Source organism: Callorhinchus milii, unplaced genomic scaffold (genome assembly GCF_018977255.1).
Source record: "Callorhinchus milii isolate IMCB2004 unplaced genomic scaffold, IMCB_Cmil_1.0 Scaffold6, whole genome shotgun sequence".
In the NCBI taxonomy this organism is placed as follows: Eukaryota; Metazoa; Chordata; class Chondrichthyes; order Chimaeriformes; family Callorhinchidae; genus Callorhinchus; species Callorhinchus milii.
Window position 1 is genome coordinate 18,365,201 of NW_024704747.1, and position 16,012 is coordinate 18,381,212.

A 16,012-nucleotide genomic window follows, 5' to 3' on the forward strand; every position below is an offset into this window, starting at 1 on the left:
AAGCGCAAAATAGCTTTCAATAGATACATGACAGATCATCCAATGTACTTGGCATATACCGCGATCTATTAGAGCTGGCAGCCACTGCAAGGCTGCGTTTTCCACGTGCAATTTAACCTCAGTGTAATGGCTTGCTGCATAATGTGTAAATTCCCTGTGAATCCATTTGTTCAATTTGTTTCTATATTGCAGACTAGTATTTTTCTTTTTCATTTGTGCATTAAACTTCTGCTATAAATCGCAGAGTTAAATATAATCTCGTTCTCAGACTGTAATTATTTTTAACATCGTACAATATGTATTTTTCTACTGATTAGTACTCAGCTGAGATGAGGAGCCTCTAGAGAAAGTAATGTATCATTGACATGGCACCACTGGCCAAGTTTGTTGCTGCTATTAGCAGCAGTGATAGTCTTATAAATGTCACATTAGACCAGCTACATTAATCTATAAACTTTTAAATAAATAGTTACAGCGCCTTATCACGTCGTCAAAACATTTACTGCAGAGTGCAGTGACTGTATTAGTAGGGCAACAAATATGCACCACAAACATCCATTGAAAGAAATGCACAATTTTATCTGAGCGATCGTTGGCCAGAACAACAGGAGAACCTCCCTTCTCTTTTCCAATAATGTCACAAGATCTTGAACATCCTCCTGAACAGAAATCTGGACCCTCGGTTTAACATCTCTTCTGACGGACAGCACCTCGGACAGCGTTGCACTGTTTAACAAGTATTCAGTGATGGAGACCTAGATGATTTTAAATGATCAGTTACAAATCTATTGCTCACTATCACTCGAGTCTATATCTAACACTTAGGTCTAAAGCAGATCAGATGGAACAGTGGGCAGTAAGGCTTATAGGCAAATGGAGCAATAATAAGTGTAATATTATACAGCTTCTCCAAATGCGATTTTTTCTATAGCAAGTGAAAGAATACTTTTTTTTAGACATGATTAATGGGAAACTTCTTACAAATATTTTGCTCCATTCAGCACAAGTATTATTCTTCAGTAGATAGTTGGAACTTGACTCCTGCCCAGTATAAACAATGAAGTCTTTTCAACCAGGCAAGAGCTGAATGGTCTGGATGTAGGAAAATTTACAGTGATGTACATTGTTTGGACGTTTAACAACCTGCCAGTTCTTTTGTGGTGAGAGTCGTTCTGCTCTGTTGCAACAAGACACTAAACACACCGTGTAGACGTTGCATTTATTTAAACTTTGAAGAAACATAGATAACAAAAAAATGTATATATTTTTAAAAAATTGTTGACAAAGATAGCAGTTCCCCCAAAAATTGGTAAAATGACCATACTCTTTTAAGATGTTGCCAGAAAGCTTGTCTGACGTTTCCTGTTAGGTTACTCTAATAAAAATTATTTAACAATCAGCTTGTCTTTAGCTCAGCTAGAGTAGGCAAGATCAGCTGAAGCACTGACATTTCCACTGCCTGGGACACTGTTGCCCTGTTTCGTCTGACTGAGAGCAGGACTACCTGTCATAATAATAATAATAATCCCTGCATTTGATATAGCGCTTTATCACATCTTCGCGACATCTCAAAGCGCTTCACAGAATATACTGTAAAGTGAATTGACTGAATTTTGTGGGTGAAACTATCAGGAGTTTGGAGTGATTCAGGAAAGGATGCATTATGTGTTGTGCTGGACTCGGCAAATCTTGTATGTTTACCGAATTTTGGTGTTTGTCATAATAACAATAATAATCTTTGCATTTGGTAGAGAGCATTACCACATTGTCTAGACGTTTCAAAGCGCTTCACAGAATATACTGTAAAGTGCATTTTGCGGCCGAACTCCTTTACCAAACGGGATACAGAAAGGCTCAGGCCATGCAGCAGTACAGTAAATTCATATACAGTTTCTAACCTGCCAAGATGCAATTCCTCTGGTGCTAAACTCCCCATTCCTCATAATCACAGTAATTGCTGGGAACACGCAGCAGGCCAGGCAGCATCCACGGAGAGAGGAAAATGACTTAACGTGTCAGGTCAATGACCTTTCGTCAGATTCTGACAAAAGGTCATAGACCTGAAATGTTATCTCATTTTCCTCTCTCGATGGATCCTGCCTGAGCTGCTGTGTGTTCCCAGTGACTTCTGTATTTATACCGGATTTCCAACATCTGCAGCACTTTGCCTTATTTTTCCCGCAATCTTCAGTTGAGTTAAAATCTTGCAATACACTTGAAGTATTTTCCCACCACCTGCAAACCTTGTGGCTGGTAAGAGGGAAACCTTTTAAAGTAATGGGAGCTGGTTTGCTCGCCCACCCTCATGGACATATTAATCTGATGTTTGATTGTGGGGAGAATGGGAAGACAGAAAAATCTAAAGAGGGGGAGCAACGAGGATGATAATACAATCAATGTGCAAATGTTTAACATTGGTTTCAAACTTCCCTTCACGTGTACAGGATTGCAGTAGTTATATCACTGTTTGAGTCAGCTGGATCAGCCGATAACTTTCCAGCTATGTTCTGATGAAATCTGACAATTTACACTTGGGAGCAGAAATTAATTTGAAATAAATACTACGTCTACGTACTTGATGTGTTTGGTGTCTTGTGGTGCTGGAGCAGAACGACTTTCACCACAAAAGAACTGTCAGTTTGTTAAATGTCGCAATGAACTCGGTCCTAAGTGGGAGTGGGGGCAGGTGGGGGATAGCAGGGGGAGGAAGGAATGATAGCAAAGACTTGTTTCAGTGCGATAGTGAACTGAGTTGCATTGAAGTGCCTTAAAAACAACCTTTCATTGTAAAAAGAGAAACCAATATGACACTATCAGAATTTCAAAACCGCACAGAATCCCAGATACTATACTTGTGGTGAGATTTAAGTGGCAGCTTAATGACTGAGGCCAGTGTGTGTGGTGTGAGTACAGTGTAAAAGACAGACCATACCACCATGTGCATTGCTGGAAAGTAGTTTCTAACTGATGTGGATTGCCCAAGAACCAGATTAATGTAACTTCAACTAATCCTTCGATTTACATTTTTTCGGCCTGTTATTCAGACTGCTCAGAGATGTTCTTAAAATCAAAAGCAGATTAAAATTTGCATCTGTGTCGTATTTGCTGAATTTCAGCAATAGATACTGTACTTTGCTTGGTGATTGTCACTAGTTCCCCTCCCTTTTAGGTCCTTGAAGAGTCATTTACACTGTGCATTGTACTTTTTTTTCTATCGCCTTACTGAATTTGAAAAGGTGCAGTCAAGGAAGATGAGACAGAATTTGCATTCAATATTCATTTTACATTGCTGTGTTTTTGACAACCATTTAATTAAAGTCAAGCTTCAGCATCTACAGGGTTGCAACAAGCTTTGTGATCTATGTTATTCAGAAGAATGGGGGGTTATATAAGGAAATTTTCTTAAATATTGGTTTCTTATTTTAGCTTTTGATTCTGTGTTTGCTGCCTGCAAAGACTTGGTTTGGGGATATGGAGAACTGTTTCTGAGTTCTTATAAGTTTATTTTTTCTCCTTTACCCTCTTCCTCATCTTGGTGATATTCTGCTACTTTCATTCGCACAGTAGTTTACTTTCAGTACTGGAATTACGCCTTGAACAACTGATATCTCCACAACATGTAAAGCGAGTTCCACAAATGGCCTATTTGGTTAAGCTGGCACTAAGTCACACAGTCTGATTGCTGCTTTTTTACATTTGGTTTAAAAATCGCTACTTCAGGATGCCCCCATTGTGGCCTAATGCGTTCCTAATAAAGTACAATTCAATTACATAGCGCCTTTCACGTCGGGAGGACGTCTCAAAGCATGGAAATGCTGGAAACTTCAGGTTTTAATTGTCTTTGAGGCACAAAAACTGAGATGCTTTTCCTTGTGAAAGCAATGACTTCAGTGTCAAACAAGTGAGGCCACAGTTCTTAGTGTACTGAGTAAGCCACATGTTCTTCACCGCATCTTACATAGATAGGGAGATTGTGGAGCCCTGTAGCTCAGTGGGAGACCTGGGTTCAATTCCCGGGCAGGGGGAAGCTTAGGCAAGTTTCTTTGCTCCACACGCCTCTGTTTACTTAGCGGTAAGTAGGAACCCGGTTGTTAATCAATTGGCGGACCGCTATTCCGGGGGTAATAATCCCTTTAAAAATAATTTGATCACTTAATGCATGATTGTTTATGGGGCATTGATGTGTGCAATTGGCTGCTGTGTTTCTCCCACAAAATATACAGACAATTCACATTACAGTATATTCTGTGAAGCGCTTTGAGACATCTTAGAAGATCAGCCATGATCTTATTAAATGGCAGGGCAGGCTCGAGGGGCCAAATGGCCTATGCCTGCTCCTATTTCTTATGTTCCTATGTCTTAACATCTGGATAAGACATTATATCAAATAATGCATTATATCAAATCAATTTTATTATTACTATTATAACCTGTTCTAATCTCAGAGCTCGCATCAAGGAAATTGACATTCCATTGGTAGAAGGCTTCTGCTTACAGTTTGCCTAATTGCTGCCTGCTGCACAGAGACAAAACAAATGGGATAGATTCAGAAATACGTGTTCTCTGCAGTTCATCATATAATTGATTTGCGCGAAGGAGACTTCATGGGAAGAAAATCCTGTTGAAATGGGGTGTGCAGAATTCCTCCTCATTGTTGTTTTTCTTTGTGCTGTTAGTGGCATTGTGTCATGCTTTCAGCCTCCCTACCACCCTACTATGTCCCCTCCCTGCCCCCTAAACACAGTGAGTTCCTAAACTCAACATCACCATCTGGGGGTGGTGATGATTGGACAAGAGGAGTTTTGCTGGAGGGAAGTGGGGCAAAGATGGGTTGACCTACATCAATTCCAATGCATTTCCTTCCCAGCTGGCTAATTTCACTATATATTGACAAAGGTCTGGAAATACATTGTCTTTTCCATGTAAAGTGCAATAACTGGATTTTGTGGGCAGAAGTGTTTGTGAATACTATAGGAGATTTGGCACAAGGTAAAGTGTATATTTTTCAGTATGGTATTAAAAATGTCCAACTGTGAGCTTTGGTCACACAATTATTCAAACTGACTACATTATGATGGCAGTACTATTATAACAATCAAGGCGATTAATGTGTCAGTTGCATGCTGCAAAAAATATTTAGCCAGCCACTATTCACAGAGAGTGTTGACAGGTTTTAGCAATCCTACGGAAGGCTGTTTGATATTGAATGGTGGTTGTGCAAGCAAGAAAGGAATACACAAAGAAGTCCCTCCAGCCTATTTGATCTCATCTCTCTAGAATACTCACTTTACTTCTGATTACCGCATCAAGCTATTTCTTAAATGAGTGCAATGCCCTTGACCTCATTGATATTTCAGTGACTATAGACTGGATTGAAAATTCCCAATTCATTGTACTATAGAACCTTACAGTTTGAGTAGTGCCAAGGGATCTTTAACGTTCACTTGGAACAGGCAGGCGGGACCTTGGGTTAAACTTCTCGTTCGAAGGACGACACTGCCTCTCCCAGCACTGCACTGGAGTGTCAGCCTAGACTGAGATCCAATGTGGAGCTTGTACCCAGAAACTTTTGATTTAGAGGCAAGTTACCAACCAAGCCAGGCTGACAACTGTGAAGACTAGAATCCACTTTATTTCTTAAGCTGTACATAAACTTTAATAATTCCCATCTGGACTTTGCAAATATTGATTGCACTGCCAGTGTTTTTATTTTTAAGCACTGTGATAGTGTCTCAAATCACCTTGTGGCTCCAGCAAAGCAAAATGCTTATTATGTCTCTCTGCATTAGCCCACATGATCTTATCCCCTCAGTAATTCAGAAGTGCTTCATCTTATTTTAGACAAGGTTTAATAAATTACTTCTGTCTTACCCAGCTTCGCCCTCTTGTTAAAGCCTGTAGTTTGTGACGTTTCCAAATCTTATCGAATAAACCTCAAAACACATTCCAAGACATCATTTATTCATTGCATAATAAGGAAAAAATCACACAGCTTCATTGCACCAGGAGGGTTGCACAAACAGCCATGAGAAGAATGACTAATTAATCTGAAGGATACCAAGAAAAACTCTTTAAGGCTAAGACTGAGAAACGTAATGCCTCTGGTGTGCGTACAGTGATGTGTTACAAGACTTTGGAACTTCAAGCTCACAGTTTAGGCTGTGACTAGGCACTCCAGTGCAGTGTTGGGGGAGCACTGCATTATCAGATATGCTGTCCTTTGGATGCGACTTTAAACCAAGGTACTGTCTGCCTGTTCAGGTAATAATCCTTGCATTTGCAAGCTCCGGGTCGCTACCCGTGAAGGGCGCTATATAGATACAAGTTATTATTTGATATAGCGCTTTATCACATCATCAAGGCATCTCAAAGCGCTTCACAGAATATACTGTAAAGTGTGTGACCGGGTGTGTTTTGTGGTGGAAATGAACAGATAGATGTTAGAGATCTCATGTCACTGCTCAAAAGAAAAGGGCGTTTCTACCAATGTCCTGACCAACATTCCCCCAAATTTAAATATATGACAAATTTCCAGTGTTAAGTTTGAGTTTATGTTTGAGTTGGGAGAGAGTTAAATTATGGTGAGTAAGAGAGCATATATCTGGGACCTGATTCAGATACAAAAGCGTTTCTCAAATTTGTTATTGAAATTTTGATTTCCTGTAGCTTTATTGATGCAGTGTTAGTATTAGAACAGAAGTGGTGAGGAGTTCATGGTTTTAGTGCAGGATTGCTTTTTCACCAAATCTATTACAAGATTGCCTCTTAACACTTGCATTTTCAATGGGCGGTTTACTAGGATGTTTGCAAGGATATTATTCAAATAAATAGGAAATTAATCTTTCTTAACACTTCTTGGCTTTCTTTAGTATATTCTGTTTGCATAATGAAGGAGATGAGTAAGGTTACCGAATTACAATATCTCCTTGTTGCCTTCTGACAAAATATTTCTACTGCACAATCCTCCTAGTAGTAATAATAAAAATAATAATCCTTACATCTGACAAATAGCCACAAAATGACTGACCAATTTTATTTGGGGGGTTGTTGGCCTGGACACCGGGAGAAACTCCCTTCTCCTTTTGCATAGTGCCATGGGATCTTTTAATGTTCACATGACCAGCAGACAGGACCTTGGTTTAATGTCTCATCTGAAAAACGACATCTCTGACAATGCAGTGGAGAGTCAGCTTTGATTATATGAGTTCCAAGGCCCGATGTGGGGCTTGAATGCACAATCTTCTGACTCAGAGGCGAGAGTAATAATACTAAGAATAATCCTTGCATTTGATATAACACTTTATCACATCCTTGAGATGACTCAAAGCGCTTCTCAGAATGTACTGTAAAGCAAATTGGCGAAATGTGGCAGCCAATTGTGCACGGCAATGTTCCACAAATAGTCGTGGATTCAGTGACCAAATTATTATTTTTTTTAAGCGAGTGCAACCAACTGAACCAAGATGATCATATTAGTGCACTCCACTCTTTACAAAACCATTAAAAAGCCTGGTAAAGAAAAATTGGCAGGGAAAAATAAATTCAACAATAATTGATGAATAATTCAAATAATTTCTCTCCAGATTCACACAATAAGATACTGTGTAAATATATACATATATATATATCCATAAGTATATGTCAGGCTGTACTTTAATATGTACTTCAGTTACTTGAAAAATCAGCAAATGATAGTCATTTCATACATGGGAAGTGATTGTTAGGAAGGCAGGATTGGAGTTGCCAGGCTCATCAATTAGTCATAAGGATGGAGACTTAACCTAATTGACATTGGAGAAGAAACATTTTGTCGATTTGGTTTTAACAAGTGCAACTCAAAAGGCACATCAGTGATGTCCTGTCAACATCGAAGACGTATGCTCCTGCAAAGTTAGGAACATAGGGCTGGGAAAGAGCGGTATTTCCAGGCCAGTATAGTGATCCATAGCTGGTACCCCGGCTCATTGTTAGCTTAATAGGAAGACCACTTGCAGGAATAATTGTCTATAACATTGAGAAGAGAATATTGAGGTGCATGTGCTGGTATCTGGTGACCACTGATCAGGAACTGGGTTATACTTATTACATGTATATCTAATAGGAAAACACCCAACTGGTAAAAATGTTTTGAATAATGGATGGAGCTGGGGGGAGAATGTTCAGCTGGGTGTTTGTCAGACACGCGGAAACCCATCACCATAATGGATTCCGACATATTTTTTATGTGTGAGCAAGACTAAAGTCTCCCAAATCTTCTGTGTTCAGCTGATGTTTTGGTTGCTGGCAAGCAGCCAGGACAAACCATGAGACTTTTTCTCCTGTGTTGATATTCATTCACATCTGCCTGCTGCTTCTCTGGAACTGCTGGAGTGCGAGCGAGCCGTAGGTCCTCTGCTAAGTGACAGACTATTAGTTAATTGATATATGCTCCCCTGAGGATTTTAAGTGAAAGAAAAGAGGTGTTGCCCCTTATCTGTCATGTAAATAAAGTGTGTTTTATGTTTGATAAAGAAAAGCTGTGTTTTGAGGATGGAACACATTTGTAACTAAGTCCTCACCAGATAACAGTCTTAAGTTCAGTCATGATTTTTTGCATGATCTGCGGCATTATATTGTTTGCAGCGTCTTGAAAAACATTAAAGGCACGTCAACCTGGTTAAACTCGGCAGAGTGTCGTATTGCCAGATGTTTGTGAACCACAGACATACATTGATCTGTGTCTGCAACTGAAACGTATTCAGGTTTAGTTAAAAGAGTGCCAAGATATTTCCAACACATCTTTGTCTCTCTCTCTCCTCGCAGTTGGTGAGAAGGAGCAGAAACGGTCCTACTGGGCACTTGAACTCACACAGTGCAGGCTGACACTCCAGTGCAGTACTGGTGGAGTGCTGCACTTTTGGAGGTGCCAGCCTTTGGAAGATACATTTTAGGGTCTCCATTGAGGTCCTGTTTGCCTGTTCGGGTGGATGTTGATTGAACCGACTGACACTATTGAAAAAGAGAAGGGAGTTTCTCCTGCTTGCCTCGTCCTTGTTGGGCATCATCCTGGGGGAACTATTTTCCTTCTAAACTGCATATAGAACTAATGGTGTGAGATCTCGCCATTCAGTCAGTCAGCAGCTTCTCCTGAAATATTTGATGTAAATCGTTCAGGAATAGAAGAAATTAGTTCATTAATATTTATCCATTGTGTAAAGGCAAAGCCTCACACTTCCCTCACAACACACACAAGCATCAGTAACAGTGTTATGAGTTACTGAGCATAGAATTACATAGAACATGCACTTTTTGAATGCAGTGCCCAACATTCAGTGAGAATGAAAACTAGGTCTGTATGTTTGGTAGCACGTGTTTGGAGTTTTATAAAACTGATGTATTTTTCGGTTCTGACCGTATTTCTAAAATAACACTATTTTAAAATAATACATATATAAACCTTCCAACAGGATGCAACGAGACAGAAAACCGAAAGAAAGAAAACTGTCTCATTCAGCAGCATGCCTTCCGAAAAGAAAATTAGCAAGTCAAGCGATTGCCTGAGTTTCATGCAGGCTGGCTGTGAACTGAAAAAAATCCGTTCAAATTCACGCTTGTACCATCGTTTCTTCATGCTGGACATTGACTTCCAAGCTCTCCGCTGGGAACCTTCCAAGAAGGATCCTGAAAAAGCCAAAATCAACGTCTCATCTATTAAGGAAATTTGGGTCGGCAAAAACACAGAGATTTTCCGAAGCTGTGCTTTTGTGGATCAAATCAGCGAAGAGTGTGCGTTCTCTATAATACACGGAGACAACTATCAGTCATTGGATTTGGTGGCCTATTCTACAGAAGTAGCAAACATTTGGATTACAGGCATACGCTACCTGATTTCACACAGTAATCCCTCTGTAGACCTGGCAAAGGATCAGAACACGCTGAGGCAGAAATGGCTCACAGCTCAGTTTCAGGAAGCTGATGCGGATGGTTTTGGAATCATGCTTGAAGACACAGCAGTGGCATTGATCAAGAAACTCAATCCAGCCATGAAGGAAACAAAAATCAGAAATAAATTTAAGGAGCTCCAGAAAGGTAAAGAAAAGCTAATAAATAGGGTAACGGAGGAAGAGTTTTGTGATGCATATAGTGACCTTTGCACTCGGCCTGAGGTATATTATTTGCTTGTGCAGATATCTAACAATAAAGAATTTATAGGTGCCAAAGACTTGATGTTGTTTCTTGAAACTGAACAAGGTATGACGCAAGTGACAGAAGAAATGTGCCTTGATATTATACAGAGGTATGAACCATCACTGGAGGGTCAGATAAGCAATCAACTTGGTATTGATGGCTTCACTCAATTCCTTATCTCACCAGAATGTGATATATTTGATCCAGAGCACAATAAAGTCTGCCAGGATATGACCCAGCCACTATCCCATTATTATATCAGTTCCTCCCACAACACATACCTGACAGAGGGCCAGTATAGAGGACCAGCCAATCTACAGGGATTCATCAGGGCATTGACCCTGGGCTTCAGAAGCATTGAGCTCAATGTGTACAACGGGCCAGACAACGAACCGATCATCTGCAATCGCAACGCTATGAGCAATGCCCTTACCTTCCGCAATGTGATCGAAGTGATAAGCAAGTATGCCTTTATGTTCTCGGAGTACCCCCTGATCCTGAGCTTGGGGAATCATTGCTCCGTAGAGCAGCAGAGGGTCATGGTCCAGCACATGAAGAAAATCTTGGGAAACAAAATTTTCACCGAGCATCCGAATTCATCACAGACTTACCTCCCATCACCGGAGAAGGTCAAGAGGAAGATCATTCTGAAGGGAAGGGTGATGCCGCCGCACAGTGAATCCTCGGACGGATATCTGACCAATGATGACGAAGAAACTTACGTCACCCAGAAATTAACCGACAACTCTCACAGTGATAACCGCCTCATCCGATTATGTAAGGAGCTGTCTGATTTGATCACTCTGTGCCAATGTATACATTTCACAGACTTTAATACTTCGATGAAGAATCAGAAGTACTGGCACATGTGCAATTTCAATGAAACCATGGCCAGCAAATTGGCGAATGAATTTCCAGAGGAATTTGTGAACCACAACAAGAAATTTCTATCCCGGGTTTACCCCAGCGCAATGAGGATAGATTCAGGCAACATGAACCCACAAGAATTCTGGAATTGTGGCTGCCAGATTGTATCCATGAACTGTCAGACCCCTGGCCCAATGATGGATCTCAACATTGGCTGGTTTCAGCAGAACGGGCGTTGTGGTTACGTCCTGCGACCTTCCATCATGCGAGAAGAAGTGTCCTATTTCAGCGCCAACATCAAGGGGATGGTGCCTGGAGTCTTGCCTCAGACTTTACATCTAAAAATCATCAGCGGACAGAACTTCCCCAAGCCTAAAGGTGCTGGTGCAAAAGGAGACGTCATCGATCCTTACGTTTGTGTGGAAATTCATGGCATTCCTACAGATTGTGCAGAACTGAGGACCAGGACTGTTCACCAAAATGGAGATAATCCTATGTTTGATGCAAGCTTGGAATTTGAGATCAACCTGCCTGAGCTGGTGCAGGTTCGATTTGTGGTTTTGGACGATGATTACATCGGTGATGAATTCATCGGCCAGTACACCATACCATACGAGTGTTTGCAGCCTGGATACCGGCACGTCCCTTTGCTCTCCTTCACCGGGGAACTAATTGAATACGCTACTCTGTTCATTCACGTTGCAATAACTAACCAACGGGGATGTGGAAAGTCTCACAAGCGTCGTCTGTCTGTAAGGAAAGTTAAAAAGGAGAGAGAATACACCATATTGAAGACAACTGGGATCAAAGCAATCGATGATTTTTTCAAAAGTGCAAGCAATCCATTGCAGGAAGCTGCAGATATCCGAGAAAATATGCAGGTACCTAACAATTTGTGCCAAAACTACGTATTCCCTCATTAATTCCTACTATAGAATTCAGTCGGGATCACATTGCTCATTGATAAACAGCAAATCATTTTATTTCTTAAAAATTGTTTTCAGTGTAACTTGGTCTCCACCCCTCCAGAATCCAATCCCCAGCTCGGGTGCAAACCCTCACTGTCCAGCGCCTTGGGACATCCTCCTGATGTGAAAGGCACTATGTAGATGCAATTTGTTGTTGTTGTAACTGCATCATGACCACCCAACTAAATCTAATGATTGAACTGCTGTCCCATGTTTCTTTGTGAGGATTTCGGTAAAGAAAATAATTACAAATCTTTTGTTGGGCTACCTCTCCGGCGTGTCTCTTGGGGAAGTGTAAAGTGTTTAGTGCCGGCCATCGTCAGTGGGCACTGAGTGGTGTTTCTGTCCGTGCCCAATGGATCATTGAGTGATGCCAAAGGTTTAATGAAACCTGCATTGGAGTTCACGAGCATTGCATGTTGACGTTTTTGAGGATCAAAACTCTACAAACTGAGCTATTGGGGAAATTCCCAACTAGTTTTTGGATATAGCTTTATTATCATAATAGTAATAACAATAATAAATATATATCCTATACCAATTTGGACTTTGCATGATTTTACTTGTGTTTTGGAGTCGGTAATTATAAGCTCCCTTATTGTAAGCTTCTTATTGTCACATTAATGAATTGCCATTAATTTATTACTTTACTGATAGATTTTCTTTCCCCCAAAAGTAAGGTGCAGTTTCTGCTAGCCTGAGTTTTAAGACATTGCATATTGACGGGAGGAATTAAATCGTATCACGTATTTTGGTTTCTTTATTATTGCTTTTTTAAACTCTGCCCTTTCTCTTCATTATGGACAGAATGCCGTAGTCTCCTTCAAGGAAGCCTGTGGCCTCTCTCCCATTTCCAATCTGAAGCAGTGCATTAAGTCCTTTTCTCCACGATTGCTGAACAGTGACAACATCCCTATTGTGCAACTGACTAAGAAGGAACAGTATCCATTCTTGGAGACTCAAGGAACAATACCTGAAGCACAGAAGAAGGTCCTGATGTCGTATGATCTGGTTTGGACTTATTTTTTTAAGAGCTACAAGATAGATTATTTATGTCTTTGTGGAAATCCTTGGTCTATCCTTTCTGCTTTGCTGGTTTATGTGGAAGGGAAACAGGAATGTATTTCCTGGATTCACTTTAGAGCATTTGATTTTATGAGAAAATGCATTAATTTCAACGTGAGGCTTGTCAAAATTACTTTGTGGGTTGGGGAAGGAGAAGGTAATAGGTGAATAATCTAGGTCTGAAAGTTTATTTTAATTAAATTCTGCAGTAACTTCCTTTCATGCCAAATGGAAGCCTTTTGGCATGCATTGAAATGGCACCATGACTGTGCTTCTGTATTTTCATAAATAATGTGGAGGATTTTTGCTAAAAAACTGTTTGTATTCTATAGTTCAACAAAGGGAGCTGGTCGATTTTAACAATTAAGATTGCTGATTTAAGAACATGAGAATATAAGAATTTGCTAGGCGAAAGAAAACCAAGGTCTATCCTGAGCTATTCTTTCCAAACAAAAATCTATTTAATTTGTTCTTGAAAGAATCGACACTTTCTACTTCCACTGTCTCCCTAGGGAGCCGGTTCCATATGTTTACTACTTGCTCACTGAAATAGTGATTCCGTTTCGATAGTGCCCAGCGCCTTGGGATGTCCTCGTGAAATGAAAGGCGCTATACAAATGTCATTTGTTGCTATTTATTGAAAGGTGCAGCATCCTTTTGCTTCATTTTTGGGTACCATCCAGGACTAAATTCATGAAACCGCTTGACAGTGTTCATAGAATCATACAGTACATTCGACCCATTGTGTTCGGTGCATGCACTTTGAAAGAGCTGTCCAAGTTCATCCCACTCCCCCACTCATTCCCCGTAGCCTTGAAAATTTGTCCTCCCCATGTTGTGGGAAGACAATAGAGTGTCTATTCTGGAAGGATGAGATCAAATGGGTCAAAGAATGTTTTTTTTTATCAGTACCCCCCTCGCAATCAAACCATTCCTATCTTCCTACCTGTATGAATTGGCATTGAAATGGTCATGGCTGTGTTTTTTCTGCATGTGAAATATCTCAGAAGAATGAATCAATTAGAGGTGAAGATCTCCATTTGCCGATGATTTTTTAAAAAAAACTTAACTGTTTGCAGATGACTAGAAACACAGTGAAAATGCCTCCAAGTCACAGAATTTCATAGGAGAGCGTTACAAAAGCGGAATGTTGCTAGATGCTTACTAATTAAGGAGTGATGAATAGCTTTGCTTTTTAAGGTCTTCTCACTCTGGTCAAAATGAATTGAAATGTCTCACACTTGCCTCAGAAATCCTAATCTATTTCTGACAGCCCTTAAAACCATTTGGTAGTTGATAGTGACTCCTCCTGGCAACACTTGGATCTTAAGGATTTGCTTGGAATTCAGCTGAGCTACCACATAAGCTCTCAGCATGACATAGCCCTGGGTACACGAAGCATTTCGGCTGTTTTGCTTTGCTGATGAAATCTGCTGTGCTTTAATTCAGCATCTGCTGCTGGAAGCTCTGTGACCCAGCTGCTTGAGCCTTGTGCGTCTGGTGAATGTCTCCTTCCATGGGAAACTTCAGAACGGTAGTCTGAGGGGCATTTGATATCAGCTAAGAGCATTAAGCGCCTCTCTCTCTCTGTTAACAGCTTCCTACAACTATTTTAAAAATATTTTTGAGCAAGTAAATCAAGAGCGTGTAACTTGTCAGCTTAATTAAGGCATCACTGATCTTGACACATTCAGTATCCTGCACAGCACAGTTAATGCTCCAGCAATATGGCTTCTACAGTGGGATCTCATTGTAAAATGGGATGTATAAAATCCCAGCCTGTACATTAGAGTCCTGTAGCTCAGTGGTTAGAGCACTCGCCTCACAAGCAAGAGACCTGGGTTCGATTTCCGGCTGGGCAAAACCCTGGGCAAATTTCCTTACTCCACACACCTCCACACACAATCCCTCAAGAAAAAAACAGTAATAATTTGGTCACTTCAATCCGCGACTGTTTGTGGGACACTGCTGTACGCAATTAGCTGCTCACAAAATATACAATCAATTCACTTCACAGTATATTCTGTGAAGCACTTTGAGACGCCTCAAAGACGTGATAAGGCGCTATATCAAATGCAAAGATTATTGTTGAAGGAACCAGCACTACAATGAAGCACATTAGAATTTCCCTTTTGTCTCACCATGAAATCTGTGCCTCAGAATAGGCTGCGTTACATTGCCACCAATTGGAAGGGCAGTATTTCTGGGATTTGTCTTGCAGCTTATAAAAAGAACCAATGCAGTTTAGGGGCTGTATTAGCACCTAATTGACAAGAAGAAATGGGTTCCCTAATACAAACATTTGTGTGTTTTGTTTATCCATTAATCCATTAATTAATGCTGTTGATGTGCTTATGCAAACTCTGTCGCACTTTGACTGCATTTAAATGTTTCGCACATTACAGCACATTCTGGAGATGTGGCTTTGCAGCTTCCTGTTAGGTAACTAACCTACCCTTGCAATTGACAATTCCTTCGTGCCAACAACTGGGGAAAATACAGATACACAGCCTCATTTACATGCTTTTGTACAAAATATTGATACAGTATAGAGTAAACCATTCAGGGTGCAGAAATGAAGTTTGCTCGGCTCCAGGCCTCTGTGGCTGTTTGCTTGACGTCTCTGTGCTGCTCCTGTGGCCGGACCGGGCAAGTAGGAACCCAGGGTGAGGGTAGGCCGTTATTTTGTTGTCACTTAAACATGAAACTTTCACCACCTGGAGGCAGGAATTGTAAGCCCAGCATCTTCAATCAGCAAATAGCAGCTTGCTTCATATCTCCTGCGCCCCCCCCATCTCCCCCTCCCAAAACCCCCAACATTGATGAGCCATTCTACAATCGCTCTCTGCAACTCCATCCTGAAGTCCCTCCACCTTGCCCCTGCCCTTCCCTTCCCACTTTTAAAGCCTGCCTTCAGACTCTGGAACACTCTCCCTCAATCTCTG

The 16,012-nt window shown here is 40.8% G+C and overlaps 1 protein-coding gene across 1 annotated transcript in view; it reads left to right on the forward strand.

The window, feature by feature from the left end:
- plcl1 (phospholipase C like 1) overlaps nt 1–16,012 on the forward strand; it is a 115,945-nt gene that overhangs the window by 79,324 nt on the left and 20,609 nt on the right. The window contains exons 2-3 of the mRNA XM_007900070.2: nt 9,447–11,915; nt 12,810–13,013. Of these exons, the coding sequence (XP_007898261.1) occupies nt 9,447–11,915; nt 12,810–13,013 (2,673 nt within the window). The remainder of the gene's footprint in view (nt 1–9,446; nt 11,916–12,809; nt 13,014–16,012) is intronic.